Here is a 19173-nt window from a genome sequence, read left to right on the forward strand (position 1 = left end):
GGCGCCATTCTGGCTCTTTATCGGGAACCGAGGGCGAGGGTCAGACACTAGGGCTTCCCGTCGGAAGAATTCCCGATAAGAAGTGGCACCAGGCAGGGATGTCCCTGTCCCCACTTATCTTCGCATTATGTATAGAGCCCTTAGCGGCACATATTTGTAATAGCCCCGATATAACAGGAATACAAATCAATGAGCAGTCACATAAAGTGGCCCTGTATGCGGATGATATTATCCTAATGTTATCAAAGCCCCTTACTTCCCTGCCGAATGTCTTCAGTCTGCTGGGCGAATTTAACAAGATCTTGGGATTCAAGATCAACCAAACTAAATCAGAAGTGTTAAATATAAACCTGCCAAAGGTCACCGAAAAACTAATTGATCTAAATTTTAACTTCAAATGGCAAGCCTCCTCCATAAAATACCTAGGGGTTAACATCACCAAAGATTATAACGCCTATATAAAGCCAATTACCCCAAACTTATAAGGACTCTGAAGGAGGATCTCAGGACTTGGTCGGGCTACGCAATTTCATGGATCGACAGGATCCAGAGCCTCAAGATGAATTTTTATTCCCAGAATCTTGTATCTTTTCCAGACCCTCCCGATACAAGTGGCCAGGGATGACATCCTCCGCTTACAGTCCTCCATGGTGAAATTCGTTTGGGGTAACAAAACACCATGCATAAGGGCCTCATGCAGAGAGCAGCGTTATTTAAATTCTCGCGATTTTCCGGAGAAAATCGCGCAAAAAACAGCTGAAAGTGGCGAGGTAGGAAAAAAGCGCCATTTTTTTTGTCTATTTGAAAATCTAGCCGCGCGGCTGGTGAGAAACTACATCTCGCCATTCTGAAAAATATCCGAATTCAGAAAGGCGCGCTCGCCATCTAGCGGCTGTTTTTGGCGCGATTTTCTTCAATTTTCTCCGCCAACTAAAGTTGGCAAGAAGCAGGAGCTCGCCGGCTATAGGGAAAATAAAACAAAATGCGCGATTTTTTTTTTTCCCTTTCAGCTGCGCGCATCTCCTCATTTACAATTCTCCACATGCAGTAATGCTAAAAATAGCGGATTTCGCCCATTTCTGCATATGGAGAATAAAAATCTCCATTAAACCTACTTTTTATTCCCCTCTCCAATTTTAAAAAGCGCTGCTCTCTGCATAGGCCCCTAAATCTAGTATTTTAATCAGACCCACAGTTCGAGGAGGCATGGCGGTACCTTGCTTGATATCGTATTTCAGAGCGGCCCAATTAACCCAAATTATTCAGTGGCATATGCACCCTGGCTTGCGTAGATGGGTGGAGTTGGAAAAAGCATGCTGCGCCCCCGTAGATCTACAAGATCTAATTTGGCTACCAAAAAAGGTCCAGAGGACCATGGGAGAGCCGCTGGCCGCACTGAGTAGCTCGTTGGCAACTTGGGAGAACACCAGATATAGGTGTGCCCTTACTACCCAGCACACCTTCATGACCCCGTTTGTGGGGAACCCTGATTTCGCTCTGGGCCTGTTGAGTAAGAACCTAGCCACATGGAAAACAAAGGGCCTCACGAGGCTACTGCATCTGGAGGGATGCCAATCAATAAAATCCTTTGACCAAATTAAATCAGAAACAGAGATGCCAAACTCTGAATTCTTTAGATACCTCCAGAGAAGAGCTTTCTACACAAAAATCCCAAAGCGCCCCCGGCGTACAAATTTTGAGCAGCTGTGTTCAAGAGGAAAGGACACCACGGGACTTACGTTTAGGATTTACAGAGAGGTGGTCTGTCCTGGAACTGACGACGACACCAAACTTAGCTATAGGAACAAGTGGGAAGCGGACTTAGGGGAGACGATAGATGATCAGGACTGGACCACAATAGTACTGGCAGCAGCTAAAAGCTCCATATGCACTACTTTGAAGGAGAATGCATATAAGGTCCTAATGCGGTGGTACCTTACCCCAGTGAGATTGGCAAAGTTTGTAAAAGACTACCCCATTGTGCCCTAAACAATGTGGGGAACAAGCAGACTTACTTCACATGCTGTGGGGTTGCACCAGAGTGGCTCCTTTATGGGAGGAAATCCAAAATTGGCTACAGAGACTTCTCGGAATGGCGGTCCCCCTAGACCCCTGGCTGTTCCTGCTGGGCAGGCGCACCCGGGGGCTGGGCAGACCAGCACAGAAATTAATTGCACATTTTGCAACAGTCATGAGGAGCGAAATTGCAGCATTGTGGAAGCTACCAGATTTACCCACAATTACGAAAATTCGGAACAGAATTTGGTATATTTGCCGGATGGAGCAGTTGACGAGTATGGTCAATGACACCGGCACAAACTTCCTAAAAGTCTGGGGCCCGTTTCTAGACCACTCAGACATCCCCGGGGTGGATGCCGCCACCATACTGCTCTGATAGATTGAGATGCATTCTCCTCCGAAGTAACGGTACTGACAGTAATCAGACGGGGTACAGGTAGGGATGACAGTCAAAGGAAGTCGCGCTAATTAGGATGGGTCTGCGCTGGAATGGTATGAGTACGAAAGAGGACAGGGATGCTTGGTATTCCCTGTGCGGCCTCTCCCCCCCCCCTTTTTCTCCTCCTCCCTCCTCCCTTACCCCACCCCCCCCCCCCAATTGTTTGTGCTGTTCATCTCGTCTGTCAGTTGGTTTGCCCGGTATGTCTTTAATAGTTCGGAGCGGGAAAACACGGAAAATTTGGGATTGTGCACACTGAGGGAAGACAATGTGTTGTTAAACAATGTTCGATCTGTACCATAACCCAATAAAAACTTTTTTGTGGAAAAAAAAAGTGAGGTACCCCCACATGATCAGTTAGGGGCACCCCACAAATGATCTCGGCAAACCACAATCACTCAGTTGGCCTCGGGTAGTACTGTGGGTGTTGTGTGGGATACCAAGTCATACCAAGCTCATGTGATATGTTGTATATTCTATGTACTGCATTTTTATTATATAATGTTTGTGCATGGTTATGTCTGCTATCCAAGCGAGGACGTTGGTATTTCACTAGGGGGAGGATGTAGCCAGGTCCCCCCTGCCAGTCTCGCCCCCTCTCACCTTGCTCGTGATCGTGGGGGCCGCCGAGCCCAATGGCGGCCCCGTCGGCCGATCACAGGAGTGGGAGCGGTGAGAACCTTGCTTCAAGGGGGTTGCCGGGGACGCGCGTGGCCAGTTGCCAGGGCCGCAATCGCGTTGCGAGGGCTCCCGGCGCTCCCGCTGCAGAGTGAAGGGTGGCGCCATATTGCCAGAGTTCGCGCATGCGCAGTGAGTGCTCGGGCGGCCGGACGAGTTGCGCATGCGCGAGGAAAGCGCGAAGATAGCCTGCGAAACGCTAGCCTACCAGGGAAGGCTCTGAGCAGGGTCTACGAATCCCATGAGCCTCTGCACACCCCACGTGATGCCAGAGAGCCAATAGTGCTTAGGATCTCCATGCAGGGGGAGAATAGATGCATTTTGCGCGCTGAGCCCATGCTACACTGGCGACACACTTTATTCGAGCTTGGCTAGTCCCACGAATTCGGGTATACCCGGGTGTATTGAGGTTTGTGACTGTTTTCTGCCCGAGTGCATTGAGTTATTTTCCAAGCAGGGATTGAAGCATTTTATTCCCGCTGGCTGCAATACTGCACAGTATATATATATAAACTGCATTACAATTCATGAATTTATGCCATCTGGTAGACACGCGAAGCATTGCAGCCTATTAAATCCTAATCATTATCATTTAACAGATCAGCCGCCCATCAGCCAGGCATGAACCCAGGCTGGGAAGGCAAATGCAACGGGGCTTGTCAGAGGTTAGGAGCGGCGCATTCCAGGTATCTGCCAGGTACATACCGGGTATTTGCTCGAATAAAGTGTGTCGGTGCAGTAGTTAGTTGGAGCTGGGAGCAGGAAGGGGAAGGAAGGGTGTAGGGAGCGAGTGAAGCTCCTGCACCAGGTAAGGTTCCCCCATGTTCCAGACAGGCCCCAACTCCCCACCAGGTTAGTGGGTAATTAACAAGGGACGGCCCCAGGTTAGGGACCCTGCCCTTAGGTGTGCGTATATGCTGTCTTGTCAGAGTCACAACTGTCAGTGCTGTGAGGTCTGACAAGAAGGCATCGTGTGTTTGTGCAGCCCTAGGTTAGGAACCCTGTCACAGTAGCACTAGTGTTAGATAAGGACACAGCGGACGCTGCGCTCTCTAAGAGAAGACTTGGGCGCAAGTCCGTGCCCACAGACACTATCACCAGGGTGGGATCGCCCCTGGCAGACCCCGTGCAAGGAACCACAGGATCAGACGGAATCACCGAGCGACAGATCCTTTGCGAAGTCAATTGCAGGCCCGAGTGCAGGAGTGCTCAGCAGGTACCCCATAAGTGCACCAACGTATCCTAACATACTATCATTACACATAGTGGCAGCGCTGACCACGGGACAAAGGGGGTTGGGCTGTGGACACAGTGTGGGGATACGGTGACTGTAGAGTTACTCCCTAGGGGGAGTGTTAGTAGTGTATGTTATAAGTGTTGTATTGCCTGCATATATATAAATTGGTTATATACATCCTCGTGTATGTACTTATTAAATGTGTGGGTAACCTTCTACATCCCTCGAACCCTACACAGGTGGAGGCGCTGAAACCGAGAACGTTCCAGAGGATTTACCCCAGGCTCTCACTAGCGGAGGCTCAGACCTCCTGTGAGCCTGACAGGTATACTGCACACCACCTGGTAACATATAGGTTCTCCTTCTATATGCCATATATGCAATTGGGTGGGGGGAATACCCGCTACACATGAAAAATGCATTGTATTAATGTTCTGTAGTCTTAATTGTGCATGTTATTGTTTTGGTTCGGTATCATCCAGTTTTCACCATTTTAGTTTTTTAGGTTGCCTCCAATGAGGTTCCCCTTCCATATGCCATATATGCGATTGGGTGGGGGGAATACCCGTTACATTTGGAGGCGCTGCTGAGATAGACCTGGGGTGCCCTATTCAATTTTTTTTGTGTCAAGTTGTGCCAGTTAAGTCCCGACTATGTCTGTGCCCTCAAACCATGAGATCCACAAATGGGCTTGGTGGATGAAAGTATCTCCGCGGCATGTGGTAGTAGTAGGAAATGTTCCGCTAGTGCGTTGAAGTTGAAGGAAATTTGTGAGACCCTAAGAGAACTCCTGGGCCTAGACCAAAGGTGGAGAAGGATAGAGCAGAGGTACGATACCACTGAACAGTGGAGTAGACTATGGCTAGTGGCAGATCAGGAAATATGCCGGGAAAATGAACCCATGATTTTATATTTCCCAGAGGCCCCACCAGAAGGCTACCCTCTTATATACGCAGAGAGCCCTAGTGAAATTAACAGAACTGTGGTCAACATGGAGGCTCCCTCATCCAGTGAGTCAGACCTAAAATGGCGTCTCCCGCCAAATCCGGAGAGCACACGTGCTGCTGACTGCACACCTGCACTCAATTGTGTTACAAAAATCTGCACAGGACTGGCGGAAAATCAGAGCTCCGCCCCCGCAATGTGAGTGACTCAGTGCAGAGCCCGAACCACTCTGTGATAGAGCGTGCCCCTCCTTTAAATTCCACCAGGGGGAGCAAGCACAGTGATCAGCAATCAGCAACTGCTGTTCCCACTAAAGACAGTACAGAATGCAGAGAAACACACCCTCAGTTGTATGGAGTATGGCGATCAAAAGGAGGGAAAGTATCCTTCGGTATATGAAAAGACCATCCACTTTATAATGTTTCTGGGAGAGGCCTTTATTACTAACTTTGTACATAAAATGACTGTAAATATAAACTGGTTCTGATACATAATCCTTTAATACAATTATGTTGAAATAATAATTATTGAGTTGTATGTAAATGGAAATTATTTTTATTTAGAATGTGAATTTAATATCAAAAGTGACATTTAAATGTTGGTGTTACTGCTATTCAAACAGTATTATAAATGTAACATGGCTCATCCTGTTGCTTCTCTGCCTCCTGTCACCCAAGCCCTGATAGGTATTGCAGGCTGTGACAAGCTGATCCAGGGCTTTTGACCCCCCTTCTGCTACCCTCTGATTTACAGGAGAGGAGGTGACATGGTATGTGTGTGTGAATAGCAAATGGTGGTACAGACACTAAGCCCTCCCTTTCTTGTTGTCAGAGGGAGTTGCTAAAGTTAGTTAGGCAGTCGAGTCTGGAGTTTGAGAGTGGAGGAAGGGCTGTGAGTCTCTCCCATCTGGGTTGAGCGTGCCCACTCCAGCCCCTAGGGGGCTGGGGAACATCTACTGCCACAAAGGCCTCAAAACTGACACACATGCCTTTATTCTGACTAAAGGCATGCACCAGCCAGAGACCTGGAACCCTCTGATCAGCATCTGCATCGCTGTGTGTGTACCATCTGCCAGTGACTGCCAATAAAGTACCATTTTCTATAAATACTCCTGCCTGAGTTCTCAGTCTATCGGGTAGGAGTATGTCTGTAATGTGCACCGGTGACCTGAGACTGTCTCTGGTCACCCTAGAGCTACTGGAGCTGGAAGCGCTGACACCAAGAGCGAATTATGAGAAGCCAACGAAAGCCTGTCCTGTTCCCCATGCCATCGCGGACCAATCATCATCTCCTGGACCCTCGCAGGTATGCAAGTACCACAATACCGGTAGCAGCAGAGTAACATCTCCCAGAGGGGTGGAGGGACAGTGCTACATAAATAAAGTCCCTATATCGACTTCACCTTTATATGGACTAAATGCACATCTTATAGGATTTACACACCACACTACAAAGTGTTCTATGCTATGTAACCATGGTGTGAGCTATTTGTATTTCGGTGCTACATATAATTAGGATACATATTTCCGAAACGTTGCTAAAAGACAATGTAATGCTGTTATAGTTACCTTGTTTCTAAACATGCCTTTTATGGGAAGAATCCTGGAGGTTAGTACAACGTTATTGTCATTAATGTTAAGGAAATAAACAATGAAAGAAGCAGAGGGAGCCCAGGAGGCCTCGGGTGTGAGGGTGAATGATGTGCTACTTTTCTTTCCTGCAGCTACTATAACTCCTTTGGACATAACCTGCAAATAAAAGATTATAACTTTTGATCATTTGGCAAAATGTACATGTCTGACACATTATGTGTAAGGTCTAAGGCCCGGATATATTAAACTTTGTTAAAGTGGAGTTAATTACGTTATTATTACCACAATTTTAAGCTGGATTTCATCAAGATTGGGATAATAATTTACTGGTTGTGATATTCAGGCAAAAAAATCACAATGTACTAATTACTGCATCGCGATCACAGTAATACTATTTCTATAATACCGTAGGCTTCTATAATAACTATTATCACAGAAGCTTTTAATTGATGTAACATTAACCTGTTTGATGCTTGCCACTTTGTTTACCTAAGCTGTCTCAATGGGGGCCTAGATAGCCACATTGGAAATTGATGGTAAACTGTATAAAAACCATATATCAATATTAAAATATATTACTTACCCCAGTTGACTTCCTTAGTGGCTCATAAAGCTTTGCCAAGCAATGCTTTACTAACTACTATTGCAATGATGGGGTTAACCTTAGTCTTTAGGGGTTAGTCTTTTTTTGGGGTACATCTAAGTTGAGTTTACAAAATTAACTTCCCCACTAGACAACTTATTTATTAAATACTTGTCTGTTATTTTTTTAAATCTACTTATTACAAATATGGATAAATTACCTCTGCTTCTTTGGAAGACTATGATTGCGGCTTATTCAGTAAACTGCGCTATCGCATTGAAGGTCTAGTTGACGTGAAATAAATATCACTTTATTACTAGTTAACAAACTAGAAGCTTAACAAATTCACGACTAAATCTATATAGAAATGTTTTTGTTTGTTTTCAATCCACAAAAAAATAACAACAAACATATACTCTGATATATCTCATTCACATGATTATATGTCAAAGATCACCCCACATTATTCCACAGCAATAACTGACTTGTACACTGTATGCTGTTTTGTTGGCTGAAAAAAACTGCACAGGAATGATTAGGCCCTGCTCTTCATATTATATATCGTGAAACAAGGAGAAATCGAGAAATTAATATCAGAAGCCAACAATGCTTCCAGTTTCTATTTTGAATGCAATTATGTTTTTATTGAAAAAAAATATTTTCAATAAAGTTCAATTACATTTGTGATTTAAAACTTGTCTAGTAGTCAAGAATTTGATCAACAGAAATTGAAAGCAATAAATGGCAATTACTAAAAACATTAAGGCCCTTATTTGGGAAAGGCTGCTAAGGCATCAATTTGCTACTTTAAATTAATGGTAATAAGGTAAATTAAGGTTTAGCACAATTTAGTAAATATGCCTACTTAACACAGCAGCCCAATCTCCTGCACATACATATATGATGTATCGTACAAGTAATGTATGGGTAAATTAATTCAACATTTTCTATTTTTTTAAACAATTTATTTATTTGGTATCGTTTTCACCTAAAATCTGGAATGCTCCAATTTGGCAAATGCCAATTAAACATCTAAAATGTTACATACCACATAGTATAACTCTTGAACTTTTGGGTAGGTATCAACCTGCACCTCAAACGCTGTTCCAACCTAAAAGAAAAAATATATTTTTAACATAAAATAAAGTCATAAAACATCTTCCCACCTGTTCTTGATTCTCGTAAGGAGCATTACCTTTATGAGTGAGCTTGGTGTTCGTATCTGTACATAGGTATCTGTCTCATAATGTCTAGAAAAAAACCAAGTCTCACTGGTGTTCTGATACTGAGCCTGTGAACAAAATTACTCAGAGTTAATATTTGTTTATTTAGACATAAAACAATATATTCATATTTTTATATCATTCATTTTTATACTAATGAATCTGTTTTGGGCCATAATTATGAATATTCTGTTCACGTTATTGACTTAGAGCCAAACAGTATGAAACATTGAACAGTCTAGTGTGTCTCCAAAAAAGCAGATCTTTCTGAAGATTACACATGTTGCAAAGTCAAAACACACAAATGAACATTCTCACATTTGTTTTGGAATTAAGAGTTTCTGAAATTACATCAAAACAAGAATAGAAATACTTTGGTTCTTTTTTTTTACATTTGATCAGGATTCATTATTAGCTATTTCTAAAGCATACTGTGACATTAGCAGTGAGAATGCCTTGAAAATATTTGTTCTGAAAACACACTGCTGATGGATGTACAGTATGTACAGAGTCTCACTGTCCTTCTCATCCATTTATTGCCCGGTCTGTTTATTCACCATTCTCCCTGCAATTTCTTTCCGACATAATCTGCCTTAGATTGTTACAGACGAGCCAACGAGTAGTCTAAAACTTGCCTTAAACTAGCCAGGTGCATGCTGGGTACATGCTGTGTACATGCTGGGTACATTTCAGTGACATTTCTGCAGAGGCCCATGGCCCATCGGATTAACACAGCAGGGGTTCCTGACTTTCCAATTCAGTTTGAATGGGACTGCCAGGGACCCCTGCTGTTAATCCGATGGGCCATTAGTCTGTCTTCAGAAATGTGTGAAATGTTGCAGCATGTACCCAGCATGTACCCAGCATGTACCCAGCATGTACCCAGCATGTACCTGGGTCTCTTTGGACATTGCCCCAAGTTTGTTTTAGAATAATCGTCGGCACTACAGTATCTGGATTCTTACAACTGTTAATTTCCATGTGTTAAACTCATGCAATTTTTGGGAGTCAGTATTGCTGACTTGGGGAAGAGAGAACTCACAAAATTGTCTTATAATATAAAATGTAAAAACAAATAGCAAAAAAAGTTAAAAACAAATTCTATAGTAAAATAGAAGTATCCCCATCATGTGTGTGTTTTGCAGCTAAAAAAAGACTTACTAATTTTTAAAAATAGCTTCTCTGGCGAAATTGAAATATTTCACAATACGGCAGGCATATGCTTATAGGGGTTGTCCATGTTAAATTGGACATGAAGTAAAATGTGACAGTGTGTGCTCATTAGTGATGTACCGAGTACCCTGAATTACCCGGTACCTGGCGTTACCCAGCCCTTTTTCAGCTACCTGGACATTACCCGGACGTGGCAACTGAAAAGTGAGCCCGGCTTCAGGTAGTACCCGGCGCCGAGTAATGTCAGAGTAGCTGAAAAAATCCCATCACTTACCTGCAGCTAGCGACGGAAGACATCTATGAAGAGCAGCAGAGGTCCTGTGGCGGTGTCAGCATCCGAAGTGTGTCTTCATCCGGTGTGGGAGCAGCAGGAATCCAATACACAGCACAGCAGTGTGAGCCGGGGAACCATGTGACCGGAGCAAGAGCGGCTGTCCAATAGGAATGCTCCTGCTCCGGTCACATGGTTCCCCGGCTCACACTGCTTACCTGCTGCTGTGCTGTGTAATGGATTCCTGCTGCTCCCATGCCGGCTGAAGACACACTTCGGATGCTGCCACCGCCACAGGACCTCTGCTGCTCTTCATAGATGTCGCCGCGGTCTTCCTCCACCCTGCAGGTAAGTGCCAACCGGGTACCCGGCCGAGTAGAACAATTGATTTTGCCCGGGTACCCGTTACCCGTTTTTTTTTTTAAAGTTGGACCCGGTACAACACTAGTGCTCATTGCTTGTCATTACCCAGGATCCCTGGCTGCAGTGGAATCACTGTATGCTAAGTGATTATGGTGAAAACAGGGTTGCCAACCTGTCTCAGACTTTAATGTGGTAACAAGTGATATTTTTATTTGCTGAATATTTCACAAGAAATTTTGGGTTTAAAAGTTCAATCTGACTGGTCTTGAATTTTCAAACACTGTTTGAAAAAACATACAAACCTGAATTTTGTAGTTCACACATCTCTTATTACAACAAGCAAGAAAGGGATATGTGAAATAATAAAAAAAGAAATGTATTCGTGACAACATAAATGTGCATATATAAAGCTCAACTAACTCTACCAAAAGGCCCATTAGTAAATTTAAATCCTTTCTATCTTTAGGGGTTTTTAACATCTTCCAGAAGTGTTATGTATTTAAGGGGTACGTATTGCGATGTGTACTGAAATATAACATGAAAGTACAGTACATTTAAGGATTAATGAGAGCCAGGATAAAAAAAGAATTGTAGCAAAGCACTTTATTATTTGCCTTATGTGTGGTAGTTGATCTTGCTATACCCCTTAACAGGTAATCCACAGCATTGAGCTGTCATTTTTTATTTTTTGAAGATCAGTTTGAAAGGCATGTTTCTTACAAACAGATCACAAAAAAAGATAGCACATTGCCAGTTTACAAATATAACTTTGTCACAATAATAATTGATCATGTCTTAGTTAACTTATCATTTCATACAAACAGATTTTAGTTCATAAAACACTTTTAAAGCATGTCACTTAATGTCCTACTATTGTGGCTTTAGCACTCATACAGGGTAAATCGAGCAGGATACTAATGTTTTTTAGATTGCCTCATATTTAACCATGTATTTAATTCTTATACTGTACCTACCTCAATTTGTATCCTTTGAGTGGATTGCAGCACTGGAAACTCAATACTGACAATACCAGATTCTTGGATGGTGTATTTTCTCAAATCTATGTTGTCAGGGCTGTAGGTTGATGAAGTGAGATTGGCACGGATTTCCATTTCAATGTTCTCCGAACGCCACCAGAATTGTTGAGTTGACTGAGTTATTTTAACCGAAATATTTCTATTTTTTCCCCCATCTATTAAAGTTTCATTATCATATCTTAGTATCTGTATCTGTAACAGTGGAAAATGAAAGGGAATAATTATCAATGCTTTCATGTACTCAAACAAAACACCACCATTTACAACAGAGACACATCATGCAACTTGATTTTCCTATAAAAAAAGCAGGTATTTTTCTATTATATCTATATCTAAATATATCAAATTATTAGTATGTTTGGAAACCTGTACAGGGATAAAAAATAATAATATTTATTTCACTTTAAGGGGGGGATTTATCAATGTAAAGAAATGGTGAATAGAAGTTTATTTCAATACATTGCTCTATTTTGTGCTTGTGTTTGTGTCAAATCTTACAGCAGAGATTTAAAAAAACACTTACGAGGACATTCACATGTCTCAGACAGATGCATAAACCTTCCTTTCCCCATAGTCACTAAGCACACAATGCTTGAGGACAATTGTATGCCACTTTACATTTTTGCAGAGTATCTGACACAGATGCAAGATAAACAATAATACACAGAGATGAAGAATTTACAACATCACATTATAATTTGGGCATCGTGAAACTCCTCCTGTAGCCACTTCTTAATTGCAAGCTGATGCACATGTTGCAAAAAGTGGAGCAAAGACCTTGACACATGGACACAAAGATGCACAAGATGAAAATGGCACAATTTACGTCAATGTAAATTTGACTTGATTCATCACATCCTAAATAAAAACCTTCTGTTTAACCACTAAGATACAATGGCATACTTTTGTACAACATCATGTTTACTTCTCTTAACATACCTTTGCTGTGAAGTTAATACCAGGTAAAAAAGTCTGTTGCCGATTCAATAAGATTAGTCCATACTCAGATGGTGCCATTGTGGTGCCTATGGAAGCATTAATTATGATACCTATAAAGAGAGATATCCCAAAGATTATTACCAGATTTATCCAATATAATTTGAATACATACTTAAAAGCAGATAGAAATAGAAAAAACAGAGTGGTTAATAATTTCACTATGTGGGGCTGCTGTACATATCCGGTTGACGTATTTTATAGCGAAATTCAACAGAAATCTTCTGTTTCAGAAATGTCAATAAATACAGTATGGCTTCTCAGAGATTTTGATTTCTTGTTCTTTATAATAGATTATAGTGTACAGAGCTTTTGGAACCTTGCAGTACTACCATCTTACTGACACTGCTACCTGCAGAGAAATATCATTTTTTCCATTAACATTAAGGGTTCTATTCATCCAACACTCCCAGCTGCAAAACGCGGGCAAACTCTGAGCAAAAACAATTGCACCAGATTTGTCAAAAACAAAAATACCATTGCTTTCAATTGGATTCCTTGTCTTTAGTAAATCTTTTTGTGCTTATGTTGCTTTAGTTTTACACCTACGAGATGTTAATAAATAGATACTTAAAGGAGTATTTATGAAAGACTGCATAACCTAATCTCTCAGACAGCTTTAATCAAACTCTTGTCGCTTTAAGACTGTTGTTATTTGGTGGTGTTTTCACAACATTTTTTCCACCAGTTCCACAGCGGAGAGGATTTGATAAAAAGCTGCCTAAGTGATGCATACTCGAATGCAAAGCTGCCATTTTCAGAGCTCGGTGCAGAACATGATGACTACCTGTACATACCAGCCTTGATGTTACAACAAGACTGCAATAAATACATTTGAATGAGTGTTACAACTTTACTGCTAGGGACTGAGCTGTCAGACGCTAAAGATATTTTTCAAAATATTACCAAACATAAGAAGGTACTACTCCCAGTAAGTAACATTATTCATTTTGTATTGTATTGTATGTCTTTATTTATATAGCGCCATTAATGTACATAGCGCTTCACAGTAGTATCAGATCTGACCTATTGTTTTAAGTAATGTTTAAGTAAAATTGTTAAATTATATGTCCATGACTTCTTAGGCTGATATATTGTTGTCTTAGAACCTTTGGATCAGAAATTGATTACAAAATGGTGTTAAGTAGAATGAAAATAGTATTTCTGCTGAGTTATTTACTAAAATAATTGCATGCCAAAAAAAAGACAACGCAATTAAGGGTAATGAAGGTTACACTCAAGGGGTAAAAGGTAAAAAGGAAACACAAATATATAATAATGTTATTACCAATAATTCAATAAATAGATAAATAGATGCCCACTATAATTACAATTAATTTATAGCAGTTAATAGAATAATACAATGTTATTTAATTTATATATAGCCAATAAAGAATATCACTTGTGAGCACATTCACGTGTCTTAGACAGGTCTGCAATCCTGCCATTTAACCATTATCACCTAGTATACAGTGCTTCCACTGCAGCAAGGGATTCTGGGAAATGACATGCAAATGGGCACAAAATGTGTCACCTTTTGCCTGAAATCCATTTTACATTGAACCCTTATAAGCAAATGTTTCGCTGTTCACACAGCTTTTAAGCACAGCATGGATTAGATGCAAAGCCAGTCAAACCACTCACAGACAGCTGTTTCGACCTTGTGAGTTTCATCAGTGTGAGGTTGGTTGTACTGGTTTTGCAATTTTCAAGGCTGGGTAGGTTTACCATACATTATTTACGTGATTGAGCAAAGATATTGCTCAAAGATAGTGGCTCAGTGAGTAAAGACACTGACTGGCACAGAGTTTGAAGGAAGGGAACCTGGTCAATTCCCTGTGTCGGCTCCTTGTGACCTTCAGCAAGCCACTTTATCTCCCTGTGCCTCAGGCACCACAAAAACATAGAAAACAAAAAACCTCCACCACCCTTTTCACCCACCATAACTTAAATAATGCGACAAAGAGATAGCGCACACAAGTACAGTATGTGCGCACTATCTCTTTGTCGCATTATTTAAGTTATGGTGGGTGAAAAGGGCGGTGGAGGTTTTTTGTCGCTTTTTTCACCCACCATAACTTAAATTAATATATATATATATATATATATATATATATATATGAATATATATATACATATACATATATAGATATATATATATATATATATATATATATATATATATATATATATATATATATGATACGAACCAATCCAAAGACCAGTAAAGAGACAGCAGACCGCACGGGGTTAATCCAATAGTATATATTCACAACATGAAATACACGTAAGCCAACGTTTCGGTCCCACAGAGAGACCTTCCTCAGGGCCGTGTAACCCACAAGTGCAAGTGACCAAACATATATACCCCCACCCATGGTGCAATGCAAACAAAGGGAACCAATCACCAACATGCAATCAGACATAATATGCAACATAGCTGTGCTCCGTGCCCCCTCCCCTATTACCTGAATATCCATATGATTCATCATGACATGAGAGCAGGCACTTAAGCTATCAGAAGAGAGACACCCTGAGACACTGGTCTCAGAGTCTACTGCCCGTGCGGGGGAACGTCGCGCGCCGCGCATGCGCAGTGGGCCAAAACACATTGGCTGCCGGGGCGCCAGCAAGGAGAGCGCGCCGCGCATCACAGCCGTGAGCAGTTGCCTCACTTACTTGGACAGGTTGACAAGGGTGAACTATTGATACCTTCGTCAGGCAGACCGGTGAGCAACAGGCTCAATATAGTCAGTACATTCAGTACTGCTACAAACAGCATCAAGCGTTGCATTCGGGGCAATTGGCGCATCTTGGAGAGTGACGAGAGGATTGGTGCATGTGCTAGAGAGCCACCCCTATTCTGCTTTCGTCGGGGACCAAACATTGGTGACATGGTCACTGGATCTGATCCAATAGACAAATATGCCACACACACCACCTGGTTAGCAAAAAAACCTGGTTCGTACCGCTGTCATGGCTGCACTAACTGCAACTATATGCAGCTGGGCCCAAGCTACAATCACCCGCATAGTGGCGCACCGATTAAAATCAAACAACAACTGAACTGTGAGTCAAAACTCGTGGTGTACTTTATTAAGTGTCCTTGTGGATTGCTGTACATCGGGAAGACTGTACGGATGCTGAAAGAGCGCATGGCCATGCACCGTTCAAACATCAGAAAAGCCCTATTGAGTGATGCCTCTGATATAGATCTGAAGTGTCTACCTGTGGCTAGACATTTCAAAGAAAAGAGGCACACATTGGCTACACTTCGTTGTATGCCTATTCTGCAGGTTCCAGTCCCCCCCCCCCCCCGTGGGGGTGACAGGGGCAGGACTTTGCTTAAACAGGAAGCAAGGCTTATATATGAACTAAGGACTATGACACCTGGTGGCCTTAATGAGGAGCTCTCACTTAGCTGCTTTCTGTAGTTGTCTCCCTGCTTTGTCCTAGTTTTACATTATGCCTTATATATGTTTGTCACTCATACTCTGTTGCATCACTCCCTCTGCACTTTTGCATTTCCTTTGTCTTTATATATTATGGTGATGCTATGCGCTCCTTGTGCTCTGTACCTCTTTCTGTCCCCCTGTGGTTCACCTCAACGCTCTGTGTCATACTACTCTGTTTAGCCCATTATAGCTGTCAGTGTGTGGGTAACTGTGCACCGAGGCGGTTTTCCAGACTGCGCATGCGCGATTTGCGCTGCCGGCGTCCCTGGTTGCCAGGGAGAGTAAGTGAGGCGTCTGCTCACGGCTGTGATGCGCGGCGCGCTCTCCTTGCTGGCGCCCCGGCAGCCAATGTGTTTTGGCCCACTGCGCATGCGTGGCGCGCGACGTTCCCCCGCACGGGCAGTAGACTCTGAGACCAGTGTCTCAGGGTGTCTCTCTTCTGATAGCTTAAGTGCCTGCTCTCATGTCATGATGAATCATATGGATATTCAGGTAATAGGGGAGGGGGCACGGAGCACAGCTGTGTTGCATATTATGTCTGATTGCATGTTGGTGATTGGTTCCCTTTGTTTGCATTGCACCATGGGTGGGGGTATATATGTTTGGTCACTTGCACTTGTGGGTTACACGGCCCTGAGGAAGGTCTCTCTGTGGGACCGAAACGTTGGCTTACGTGTATTTCATGTTGTGAATATATACTATTGGATTAACCCCGTGCGGTCTGCTGTCTCTTTACTGGTCTTTGGATTGGTTCGTATCATATTTACTCTCTATGGGACTAGCGTCTGCTATTACAACATTTTCAACTACAGTGTGCTGACTGAATTTCATGTGTGTATATATATATATATATATATATATATACAGTGTTCGACAAACCTATACATTTGCTCGCCCCAGGCGAGTGGATTTAACTCCCGGGCGAGTATATATTGGCCCAAGCAGCACATGTTTGGTACTAGGTGGCGAGTAGATTTTTTTTGTGTGGCGAGTAGATTTTTTGGTGATTTGTCAACCACTGTATATATATATACACACACACACACACATATATATATATATATATATATATATATATATATATATATATATATATATATATATATATATATATATATATATATATATATATATATACAAAACACACAGACGGAGAAGTTGCTCAACACATAATATGTAAGGTTAACTCAAGCCCTTTAATAAGACTAACTATAAGGGTAAAATAAAATATATACCCCAAATAAAGTCAGTATATAGATTAAATAGGACCTGATGGTGCTGGGGAATAGTAAAAACTATATAGGACACACAATTGAAAAGGACAAAGACAATCCCCTCAGTAGCACTCTAAATTACACCTAAACTAATCTATAAGATAAAGATTGTTAAGAAGAAACAGATGCTCCGCCAATTCAGAAAAAATGAACAAGATTTTATTAATTTAACAACAAGACACACTAACTTAAAAACATGAAAATACTAAAGACAGCCTATAAAAATATATATGTAACAAAAAATATAAAGAGAGGACTACTAATCGAATACTATCAGTATTACAAAAAGAAAAAAAACTAAAATGTGTCTAAATAGGTTTTAAATAGTGACAACAAAGTAGTTTAGTCTAACATAATAGGCAATACAAAATATATTCCCACTGACATATGCATGAAAAAATGATAAATCATTGCGTTGGAAAAAGTATATAGTCAATGACCCAGTATATAGCCAGGAAAAGAAATTGATATGTATACCAAAAACAAAGGGGGAAAAAAAGGAGATAAAGCACACAGGGAAAAATTAATATAACAATAATAATAGTTATACCCTGAACAGCATTTCCCCAAAATGAAATCAATGAGAACTGATGCAGCAAATAATGAAAAGTATATCTAATAAAGACATGTTAGCAAACAGAGTTATACATATTGAAAACACCACAATGCGCAGCACTGCAAGGGCAGGTAATGCCCAAACAGTAAGGAGGGTAATACTCAGCTGCAGCTAGATTGTGTAGAATTTGTGTCCATATCGAATGAACAGGATGTGTTTCCAAAGTCTGCTTATATCAGGAACAAAAAATAAAGTCCAAAATGCTGCATCAGATCCATCATAAGTCCCTCAAAATAAAAGATTACATAAAGGCTGTAGTAAAGTAAACACTCTACGCGTTTCACCCGTCGGTGGGCTTCTTCCCGGAGTGGTAAAATTTAAAGTGAAGGCGTGCAGTGTTTTATAGGGGATAAAGTAATCAATTCCAGGTTTGTTCTTATTTTCTACACAATCTAGCTGCAGCTGAGTATTACCCTCCTTACTGTTTGGGCATTACCTGCCCTTGCAGTGCTGCGCATTGTGGTGTTTTCAATATGTATAACTCTGTTTGCTAACATGTCTTTATTAGATATACTTTTCATTATTTGCTGCATCAGTTCTCATTGATTTCATTTTGGGGAAATGCTGTTCAGGGTATAACTATTATTATTGTTATATTAATTTTTCCCTGTGTGCTTTATCTCCTTTTTTTCCCCTTTGTTTTTGGTATACATATCAATTTCTTTTCCTGGCTATATACTGGGTCATTGACTATATACTTTTTCCAACGCAATGATTTATCATTTTTTCATGCATATGTCAGTGGGAATATATTTTGTATTGCCTATTATGTTAGACTAAACTACTTTGTTGTCACTATTTAAAACCTATTTAGACACATTTTAGTTTTTTTTTCTTTTTGTAATACTGATAGTATTCGATTAGTAGTCCTCTCTTTATATTTTTTGTTACATATATATTTTTATAGGCTGTCTTTAGTATTTTCATGTTTTTAAGTTAGTGTGTCTTGTTGTTAAATTAATAAAATCTTGTTCATTTTTTCTGAATTGGCGGAGCATCTGTTTCTTCTTAACAATCTTTATCTTATAGATTAGTTTAGGTGTAATTTAGAGTGCTACTGAGGGGATTGTCTTTGTCCTTTTCAATTTATATATACACACATATATATATACAGGCAGTCCTCGGTTATCCGACACAATACGTTACTCAAAAGGGCGTTGTAAAGCGAAACGTTGTAAAGCGAAACACCTTTTCCCATAGGAACACTGTTTAAATGAAAGGTTCCATTCCTGAAGGCATTTTTAACACTAAAATACACCAAATATTTTACGC

At 41.2% G+C, this 19173-nt stretch overlaps 1 protein-coding gene across 2 annotated transcripts in view; it reads right to left on the reverse strand.

Moving 5' to 3' along the window:
- The window catches only part of LOC142493648 (CD109 antigen-like), a 181266-nt gene that overhangs the window by 77396 nt on the left and 84697 nt on the right, over positions 1-19173 (reverse strand). For both annotated transcript variants that reach the window (XM_075598012.1, XM_075598011.1), the window contains exons 10-14: positions 12500-12609; positions 11498-11752; positions 8689-8784; positions 8542-8604; positions 6887-7066 (exon numbers count right to left, since the gene is read on the reverse strand). In XM_075598012.1, the coding sequence (XP_075454127.1) occupies positions 6887-7066; positions 8542-8604; positions 8689-8784; positions 11498-11752; positions 12500-12609 (704 nt within the window). The remainder of the gene's footprint in view (positions 1-6886; positions 7067-8541; positions 8605-8688; positions 8785-11497; positions 11753-12499; positions 12610-19173) is intronic.

The sequence above is a fragment of the Ascaphus truei genome, chromosome 4 (assembly GCF_040206685.1).
Source record: "Ascaphus truei isolate aAscTru1 chromosome 4, aAscTru1.hap1, whole genome shotgun sequence".
In the NCBI taxonomy this organism is placed as follows: domain Eukaryota; kingdom Metazoa; phylum Chordata; class Amphibia; order Anura; family Ascaphidae; genus Ascaphus; species Ascaphus truei.